Genomic DNA, 10,253 nt, shown 5'->3' with positions numbered 1-10,253 from the left:
TGCGGGATCTGAGGATGGGCGCTGGCAGTGTGCTTGCAGTGTCATGCTTCAGTTAAGGCAGTCCAGGACGTGAGGGCAACTGAGTTTTTTGCACGGATCAGTTCCCAAATATATTGAGTTGCTGAGAGTTACAAGCAACTGGAAAGCAGTGAAAGAAGAGGTTAGAACCCAAATCTGCTTAGGTCAGTAAGATTTTTGTCACTGACTGTTGTGGGTGCAGGGTCCAGACGCCTGCAAATTAATGTTTGTGTACTAATTATTGTAAATTGTAAATCCATCAGAAACTAATGCAAGGAGATGGTGCAAGTGCTGTGAGAAGATAATTTTGCTGGGATGTGGGAGTGGCTTTGAGTTTTGCTCCTGTCTCTGCCTCTTGTTTGTGAGATGACCTTGGACAAGTCATTTTAGCTTCCAGTGCCTGCCTTGGTTTCCATGTTTATTGGATGAAGATGATCTCTGTTAGAGATGGAGCCCCTGAGATCCATTCATCAGACATGCCCGATAAAATCTGTGCCTTCGTGATTATTAATAGTTAACAATAATAAAAATGGTAACTTAATGGTAGGTAATATGGGTGTTTACACCAGTGACCCAGAATTTTGTAGTTGCTATTTACAGTGTTTAGATGCATGTTCATGACTCAGTGCTGCCTTTTCTGCTCAGTGCTCAATGCTGGGGAGAGTTCAGAGGTGAGGGAAGGAGATAAAGAAGTTTTCTTCCGTGTGTGGAAAACAAGTCACAGGCTAGCAACAAGGCAGAGGGACAAAAATATCACAAGAGGGGCCCAGAGAGATGCTGCATGGTGAGTTTCTAGATTTGTTTTCTGTATCTATTCTGTTATTGTTTTCCGCTGCAGTAGAATGAAAACATCCTGCTCAGCTGGGTGAAGAGATGCAGTGCTTGCTTGGGCAAGTTAGGACAGTTGTCCTTGGCCCTGGGCAGCCTCGTCTTGCTTGGGAGAAGAACAGCCTATGATGGGATGGGATGGGCAGCTGCTGCACTGGTGGTGCCTTCCTACTGCCTTTCAGGATGGAGCCAGGGAGGGGAATTTAAGCCATTGTTTTGCCCAGGGGCAGCCTGGCAGAAGAGCCAGGAGGTATTTAAGATGCCTCTGAGGTGTTGCTACTCAGCATAGGGGTGATGTGTGACTCTGACCTTATACCTTGCACCCAGAAGCGTGCCAGGTATGCAGACTTGGCATGTCAACTGGTGTGCTCTGACGGAGGGCAGTAACAAGCTCGCTCTCCTCAGGGTACAGCGAGAACACATCATGTGCTCAGGAACATTTTGCTTTAATAAGGTGTTTAGTACACCAGGCGTCAGGTTTCTCAGTAGCAGCAATTGATCTTACCTTCATTCCAATCACTCTAAATCAACATCGGAGGCAAATTTTCATTCAGAATTTAAGTGCTAGCAGGCAGACATGTATTCAAAGTCCGGATCCCTCACCAGGGCTGACAGTTTTCTGTATGTCGCACCTTGCAGGATTAAAGCTGTTAGCAAACTTTTTCTTGTTTTGCAAGTGTTGCATTCTGCTGATCAGTGCCTGCAGCATGCACAGTGACAGGGATGATCCTGTTAAAGGTTGTTAGAGGGAGGATAAGACCAAACTACTGGCTCCTGTCGTGCCCTTGCCTACTGTGGTGTGGGGTCTGCGAGCTGTTGCCTGTGGGATGTTTCGATACTGGAGCTGAGCAAGCACTGAAGACCATCGCCAGAAGGCTGTTCTCAGCTGCTTATTAATTTGAGATAAGAAAAAATGCGAATGTTAAAATATGTCCCTAAAATAGCAAAACGTAATGCCTATATACAGTTAAAGTATTGCTAAGGCACTGTAAGAGAAAAGCATCTGGAACTGATAAGGAAAGCACATTTGGCATACACTTAGGGGTAACCCCAGTTGTGGTGTGTCTGGTTTCATACACTCTCTGCAGACTTCGCTAGAGCTTACATCAGTTTTCATCTGACAGATCAGTGAGACAGATGGAAATTAAATAGATTTTCAGCAAGATGCTAAATTTGGACTTACTTGTATCGCTGCTCTGATTAGAACCCTGCAATTTTTGCACCTGTATTGCTGAAGTTCTTTTTAGTGTCTGGTCCCCTGTAGGAGCTGGTGTTGTGGGGGTTTTTTTTGGCTTCAGAATAACAGACTTAAAAACAGGATTGGGCATGATACAGGAGTTTAAAGTTTTAGTCTAGCAATAAGCTTTCTGTTGCAGTGCTCTCAGTTCACAGAGTCCATGGGTGCTGGTGAAATTCCTTACTTCATGGATCTGTTTGTGCAGTGTGATTTGCAGGATCAGACCCACTACTCCAATTATCAACCACTGCATAGACTTAATGTTTTGAAGTATTAGCTGAGCAGACATCCCTTTGACATCTTTAGGGTTAAACACACTCAGTGTTTCCTTGGGTTCTTTAGCAACTTGTATGGGTTGTAGTTTTCATATGGTGTCAGCAGGTAACAGAATAGTTGTAGTTTTTAAGAGTAAGCACTTTCTAAAAAAAACACCAAACCAAAACCACTTAAAACATTAATTAATATATTGTATGGTTCTGCTAACATTCTGAATGTGCATGAGAAAAGGCATCAACATGTTGTCAGCCCATGAGAGCCAGCCCCAGTGTGCCCCAAGAGTTGGGACCTTCTTGTAGAGGAGCCGGAGGGGCTGAAATGGTGATAGCTGCGCTTGGATGGGTTTAATGCAGCCCCTTGAAGGAAGGCACATCCCTCCCTGGGGCTTGAATGGCAGTAGGGCGATCTCTGTCAAGCCAGGGCTGCAGGTACATAGAAGTTTGTTGTGCTGCACGGGAGGAGGGAAACAAAGTGCCCTCTAAAAATTCTGGGAATGTGTGGTCTGCCTTTCAAGATCCTGTTTTTTGCCACACAGGCACAGCAGGGAGTGGGGACCCCTTTCTTTGCTCACTCACTTGTTCTCAGAAAAAGAGTAACTCTTTGGTTTGACTTTTCAAGTTCATAAAGAAGTTTTTTAAGCTCTTTGGGTTCATATGTGCTGCTTTCCCTAGCAAATGGATGAGTAGGTGCTCCTGCTGTTGTTATCGGGTTTGTGAAGACCGTGCTGCGGGACTGTTTCAGCAGAACTACATGTTTCTACTCTCAATGAGCCACTAACGTTGCTGTAATTCAAACTGTAACAATAGCACTGACAGTGCCTAGTCATGGGTGTCAGGCTGTCACCCCTGTCTTGTTTAGCTGTCACATGCAAAGCCCAGGAAATTGTAATTGAAGTTCCTCCCCCTCAAAACGTCTTTCTTAAAAATAACTACAGAAGGAGTTGACTGAACTCCTGTGTGGCAGAAATGAGAAATGACTGTATGTATTCTTTTTAATTGTACTTATCATTATTATTGCAATCTTTCCCCCTTGTCACACCAGTCCGGGCAACCAGTCTGCATTCACTGAAATTTGCTATAAAGACTTGATTTGATTGAAAGCTCTATTGACCTTTTGCCTCTCTACCTCATTTTTTTGGTAGTGAAGAACATACAGCTGGAAAAGGTGGCCTTAAAAATTAATGATAATGCAGTAATGGGAATTAATGATGCAATGAAAAACTTAATGGAGTGTTTGGGATGCAGATTACTCAGCGTGCTGCATTTCAACACCATCGGAATTTGTCTTTCTGTACATTTTCTCAAGGAGGACATAAAATGACTTTGTATGCATTTATGCTTTAGCTGTTATAAGCCAAGCAGGTAAATAAATAGAAATAATTTTTTATTTTCAGAGAAGGGAAGTAGTGTTTTTTTAGTTCCTCAATTTTATGCCACAGACCAGTTGCATAGAGACGAATAGATCCCAGACTCAGTTTTTAATGTTAACTCAGTACTCTCTTTTCCTTACCAATATGTAATATTTAAATTCCTGTTTCCTCAATATATTTCAAGTTTCACTCAGTGACTTAACTAATAATCCTATGTGGATGAGGATGCCCAGCTGGATGCCATAAGTCCTGAAGTGTTCAAAGAAATTTTGCATTTCACTTGTGTGAGTTTGGGAAAGAAAGATGGGACCTCACTTCTGTCACAGAATTGTGAGCAGCCTCAGTGTGCCATCAGTGTGAAATTATCTTTGGCTCCCTCTTTTGTTTTTTTACCCTTTGACATGGAAAGATGGGATTTCAGTTAGTAATGTTTGCTCTTTATTCCTTCTGTCATGATCAGAATCCAGTTACGGGGCTGCTTTCAGCCGGTACGGACCATAAAGATGCTTGGGTGCGGGACAACATCTACAGCATCCTGGCTGTGTGGGGGCTGGGAATGGCTTATCGGAAGAATGCAGACCGGGATGAGGATAAGGCCAAAGCCTACGAGCTCGAGCAGGTATGTCAAACTGGTGTAAACCAGTTACACTCTTTGGTTTTTTATATGGTCATGGTTCTGAACGATGTGTTCACATTGCTGCTGTGTCTAGGTATGGACTGGTATGTACTGCTCAACCCAGGGAGATCTGTGGTGACAGAATAACCTTGGCTCAGTTTGCATGATCATATTTTCAGGCTACAATAATTTTTCTATAAAAAGATGAGGTTGATTTCTCCAGTATAGCAAAATCTCCTGCTTCTCTTTGTATGCACTGCAGGCCCTTTCTTTACATTACTCATGTGCTTTCTGTTGTACTGTATGAAGAAGGGAAGAAGCTCCACAGGTTTTCCGATCATGTCAGTGTCTTGCAGTCCTCTGCCAGTGTACCCTGGATCTAAAAATCATCATTGTTATTATCCTTACAAGATACAGCATTTGTCTTACTTCTTTACCTGGGTAGAGGGACCACAGAGAGTTGCTCCACTGTTGAGAGAAGGCCTTTGGGAAAAGATTTGTTCTCTTAGATAGGAATGTGGGAATAAAAATCAACCAGTATATTAAAAAAAAAAAAAAAAGCATGTAAAGCATTTCAGATAAACATGCCTTTTTTTAAATTTGGCAGGATGTTAGTAAGCAGTGTCAACTTTGTCACTTTTGAACGTTGTTTGTAACAGCTGATGAGGCCAGCCTATGAGGGTGTCACTGGTCTGTTTTGTTCCTGCAGAACGTTGTGAAGCTGATGCGGGGACTCTTACAGTGCATGATGAGACAGGTAATGTCATAGGTATGAGTTGAGCTAGTATGTGTTGCATTTACTAAGCAGTTCATCTGAAGCACGTGTTCCTTGTGTCTTTATTTCTATAGAGTGAGTTTTTTGCATGTGTGGGGAGTCTTTTTCAAGCTCTTGAGCAAAACTCTAATCTTGCCCCTTTTTGAGGTTATGCTTGTAGCAAATCGGTTTTGCCTTTGCAAACTGATTCTCACCAAGATGCATACCCATAACCAAGATTTGAATTCAACAAGGTAATATTCTTTCCCAGAGAGATGTGATTTAGCTGAAGCCTAAAGTTAGAGTTGTGTTTAAGCAGTCTGATCAATCAAAACACACTGAAGTGAGGTAACAAAAATTAAGACTTCAAGTTTCTCCTCACCTAGGAAAAGTTACTAGTTTTGAGTAGTTTGGAGAATTTCTTCTGAAATGTTTCAGATTTGAGATTTGTGGTGTATTTTAGGTAGATAAGGTAGAGAAGTTCAAACGCACACAGAGTACCAAAGACTGCCTACATGCCAAGTATAACTCTGCAACTTGTGCCACGGTGGTTGGGGATGACCAGTGGGGGCATCTACAAGTGGATGCAACTTCGCTTTACCTGCTTTTCTTGGCACAGATGACTGCATCAGGTAAGCAGAAGATAATCTTAGCCTTGACTGTTATTGCAGTCTTTTTCTATTCTGGCTTTCATTTAAGAAGGAAAAAAAAGTTGTAACTAGCTGCAAAGACACAGTTATTACTCAGAAGAAAGTAATATTTCTCTGAAAAAGAGATGTGGCTTAGTTAGGATTTCATGTTTATAGTGACTATGTCCATTCCCTTCATATTGGCATACAAATACATGAGATACTCAGAGCCATGTGAGAGAAAAGTTTTGTGTTTGAAGACTGCTGTCCTTATGGACAACCAGGTTTCTTCAGAGAGTGGCAACTTTGAGTCAGGTGCCAGTAGTGCTGTCTGTGTTCCTCTTCTTGCTGGCACTGTTTTTTGTGCACTTCTTAACTGTCCTCCTCCTGCAAGGACAGGATTTGTTTCCTTATGTGTTTTTCTGTTCTCAGAGCCCCTTACAATTGACCCCTGCAGAGCAGGTGACTGGTCATCCTGGTGGTCCCTTGATAGAACTCTTAAGAGGGCGAAGGGGTGGAGAGCTACGGGAATTGAGATGCACTGCTTGTGAGTGCCAGAGCTGGCTCAGATGTATCTACTTTGTACCCACAGTGTCTTAATGCTGGTCTCGCAGGGGTGGGTTTTGGTTGATCTTTGAAACAGTATGTATTGGTGGCATTTGAAGTATTTTATCAGCAGCGAGTATTGAGGCTTGCTGCCTGATCTTTTGAAATCAACATGAGTTTTTTATTGATTTCAGTGGGCAGTAGTTGGTAGCAAATAAAAAAACCCATGAAACTCACGGAGGAGTAAGTATTTCAGTTCTGATACAGTATAATTACTCTATTCCCTTCTTTTAATCAGGGTTACGTATTATCTTCACCCTTGATGAAGTTACCTTTATTCAGAATCTTGTATTTTACATAGAAGCTGCCTACAAAGTTGCTGTAAGTAGTTATTTATATGTAAATCACTTGAACACTGCTCAGATGTGGGTGGAAAATTATTTATTGATGGAGAAGAAAAATACAGACTTCTTATTCCATGAGAAGAGATCAGATCCTGTCAGTACTTTACATTGTGAGCAGCATCTTTGGAGATGGTGGGAGGGCTTTCTGGGTGAGATACTTGTTAGATTATAATAATTTTTCTGTATTGATAGTTAATATTTCCTGATATCTCATTCAAATCTTATGGGCCTTTCTAAAAAGAGCAAAGTGTTAAGGTTTTTTGGAAAGTGACAAGTTGAAGGGACACAGGTTGAAGCATGTACAGGGGGAAGGATAAAGTGCTTTTTGTTCTGTGAAGACAGTGATTCATGACTGTAGACCTGATCTTGTTTGGTATATTTTTCTGTGCTGTTCTTTAAATGTGAGGAGGAAGGGGCTCTTTGGAGACTTGCAGCCTTTTTTTAATTCTCTTTTTAAGGCAAATAAACTGATTTCATGCAGGGGTCTGGTTTTGTTGGGGTACAAGGGGGGAAAACATTGGTTTTTTTATATGATCATGCCAATTTTTTCTTGATGATGTTGTTATTGCAGGATTATGGAATTTGGGAACGTGGTGATAAGACAAACCAGGGCATCCCTGAACTGAACGCAAGCTCCGTAGGGATGGCCAAAGTGAGAAAGTCTTCCTGACACCTCCTTCATGGCTGTTCTTTCACGCTGAAGGGCTCTGACAAACCTGATGGCTTCCTTTGCATAGTCTTCTTGGCCACTGCGATAGTTAGCTGATTGTATAAGAATTTTTGTTTGGGTGTGAGTGAGTATTTTTCAGTGTGAAATCCTTGTGATAATGGCTTTCATTGAGGGACCTCAGCACAGTTGTTCCAGGGGTTGCAAGAAGGGTGCCAGATTCATTGAGGCATGACTCTTGATGGATTCAGTGAGGTGCAGTCTCTTTAAGTGGCCTCTGGTTTTCTGTCTTAATTCTCTAGCTCCAGTATTATATGTGATGTTTTCATGGTAAGATTAAATCATAGAATTGTAGAATCAGAATCATAGAATCACAGAATGGTTTGGGTTGGAAGGGACCCTAAAGATCATCTAGTTCCAACCCCCTTGCCACAGGCAGGGACACCTTCCACTAGACCAGGTTGCTCAAAGCCCCGTCTAACCTGGCCTTGAACACGGCCAGGGAGGGAGCAGCCACAGCTTCTCTGGGCAACCTGTGCCAGTGTCTCACCACTATCACATTAAAGAATTTCTTCCTTGCATCTAATCTAAATCTCCCCTCTTTCACTTTAAAGCCATTACCCCTTGTCCTATCACTACACTCCCTGACAAAGAGTCCCTCCCCATCTTTCCCAAAGGCCCACTTTAAGTACTGGGAGGCCACTATAAGGTCTCCCCAGAGCCTTCTCACCTCCAGGCTGAACAACCCCAACTCTCTAAGCCTGTCATTTTCCACAGGGCTGCTCTCAATCCACTCATCGCCCAGTCTGTATGTTTGCTTGGGATTGCCCCAACCCATGTGCAGGACCTTGCACTTGGTCTTGTTGAACTTCACAAGGTTTGCACAGTCCCATCTCTCAAGCCTGTCAAGGTCCCTCTGGATGTAAATTCTGGAAAACAGCAGAATATCAGTCTAAGAAATTATTCACAAGTAATTCAGAGGGAAAAATGATAAAGGTGTACCTAAAAGAAAGTGGATATTTCTGGTTCCCCCGTAGCACAAGGTCACAGAGATACTATAAATGAAGCTCAGAAGGCCATAAATGTAAATGTGTAATTGACAACTACGTTTTTACATGCTGTCCGGGAGACTGACAGAAGCCAAGTATTGTTAAGGTCAAAGGTGTAGGTGCATTTCAGCAGGATTTATTAGTTACCAAGGTCTTGTGTAGCTGCAGGAGGGACAAACTGCTGGTCTTGACCACAGTTCAGTCAAATAGCAGTGGGGCAGTGTTCCTGGGGTAAGTTATTCCTTAGCTCTCCAGTACTAAGTTTTTTGCACTGAACAGCCTGACACGAGTTGCTGTGCTCTCTATGTGACTTCTGGGTGCATTGATGTCAGGAGCACCTGTGGGACTTGCTGCACAGTTTTGCATCTCTTTGGGTTCAATAAAAGTGCTGGTTTGGGTGGGTACCAGGAGGCACGCTGGAGGCCCTGCTGCAGAGGGCAAGGTAAATACTACTTTTTAAAATATGCCTCAGGAATTCTTGTTAATATTTCCCTCCCTCATCTGATTTGTGTGGGTCCCTGTGGCAGTAGTACAGAACAGAGCATATGCCTTTGGATTGTTCTCAATACCTTTTGCTCACCATTAAGACTGCCCCGAGTCCCAACTATCAGTTCCTTAATGGGGCTTTCTGCTACTGTCAGGAGCATCTGCTGCTCTAATGCTTGGCTAGACAGAGGCTCTGCAGAACTAGTAAACCCATGTTTGTGTTGGAAGAAGGAAAATGCCCTTGCCTTACTGGAGAGAGAGAAAGGCAACCTGCAGTGTGCGATCCTTCCTTTGTCAGAGATTGACGTTACCATGAACCTGCAAGACAAAAACGGGCACAGTGATACTTTAGCCCTGTGAATATGCGTTTCAGAGAAAAGCTCTGCGAGCCTGACTCTGGCTGTCTAGGCCTTGCTCTCTTCCTGCCACATTCCCTGCACTGTGCTGCATGCCCCGCTTCTGCAAAGCCAGCTTTTGTAGCCTGCTAGATGAATGTAGGAGTGCCCAAATGGAGTTGGTGGTTGGGCTGCTGACATCTTCACTAGGCAAATGTGTTATGGCCAAGAGGTACGGATGTGGTGATTCACCAGGTGACGTCGAGCATGGTGTGCCTCACTGGCTGTGCAGGGAGCAGACATCTTGTTTCTCTTCTCTCAGGAAGTGATAATATCAGAGAGATGGTGATGCTCTCTTCTCAGGGCACTTGCCTCTGCTGATTCTGGGGCGCTTTGAACAAGCCTTCCTCTTTGAACAGTCCTTCAAGCAGGAGGAGTGAAAGGCTACTGAATGGGGGGTATTTTGGAATATAGGACAGGAGAAGCATTAATTACTACGTACTTTAGATATTATTTCAGTGGCAGCCCAGCTCTCTATTGTTTTGCATTGCATTTAAATTATAAGAAAGATCACTAGCACATCAGTCCTGTATCCTTCTAGTGGAAAGACAGGAATACTTACTTTTTCTGAATTATTGCGAAGCTTCCCTTGAAAGATGAAAAAATGTCAGTGGAGCAGACTGATATTTTAACATAATTTCCTTTAGAGGATAAGCACAGGTGATAGGGTGTATACTTGGCTTAAAAGGTATTTAATGATTTTTGAGTGATTGGTTGGGTTTTTTTTTTTTGGAGGCTGCTTTGGAAGCAATTGATGAACTAGATCTTTTTGGAGCTCATGGAGGACACAAATCAGTGATTCATGTTCTTCCTGATGAAGTAGAGCACTGTCAGGTAAAAATTAGTCTTCTGTTTCCTTTGCTAGGGGAAAACCCATTTGTTTTTAAATGAAATGCTGATTAACTGAACCAAGAGCTTAACATAATAAGGATGGCTTCAGACTACATTGTTCACCCTGTTTCTAGTTGATCATGTGAAA

The 10,253-nt window shown here is 42.8% G+C and overlaps 1 protein-coding gene across 5 annotated transcripts in view; it reads left to right on the top strand.

The window, feature by feature from the left end:
* The first annotated feature begins 681 nt into the window (after positions 1 to 681).
* Positions 682 to 10,253, top strand: part of PHKA2 (phosphorylase kinase regulatory subunit alpha 2) — a 45,604-nt gene continuing 36,032 nt past the window's right edge. For 2 of the 5 annotated variants that reach the window (XM_026867843.1, XM_026867835.1), the window contains exons 1-7: positions 682 to 802; positions 4,189 to 4,347; positions 5,054 to 5,101; positions 5,562 to 5,730; positions 6,572 to 6,654; positions 7,249 to 7,329; positions 10,010 to 10,108. In XM_026867843.1, coding sequence (XP_026723644.1) covers positions 800 to 802; positions 4,189 to 4,347; positions 5,054 to 5,101; positions 5,562 to 5,730; positions 6,572 to 6,654; positions 7,249 to 7,329; positions 10,010 to 10,108 — 642 coding nt within the window. In that variant the 5' untranslated portion in view covers positions 682 to 799. Of the gene's footprint in view, positions 803 to 4,176; positions 4,348 to 5,053; positions 5,102 to 5,561; positions 5,731 to 6,571; positions 6,655 to 7,248; positions 7,330 to 7,363; positions 7,472 to 10,009; positions 10,109 to 10,253 lie in introns of those variants that run through there. The other 3 variants (XM_026867852.1, XM_026867861.1, XM_026867871.1) reach the window with 3 other exon arrangements.

Source organism: Athene cunicularia (assembly GCF_003259725.1).
Source record: "Athene cunicularia isolate RWA chromosome 1 unlocalized genomic scaffold, athCun1 chr1_part1, whole genome shotgun sequence".
NCBI lineage: Eukaryota > Metazoa > Chordata > Aves > Strigiformes > Strigidae > Athene > Athene cunicularia.
Note: the sequence above shows the minus strand (reverse complement) of the source record. Positions and strands in the feature narration are given on the sequence as shown.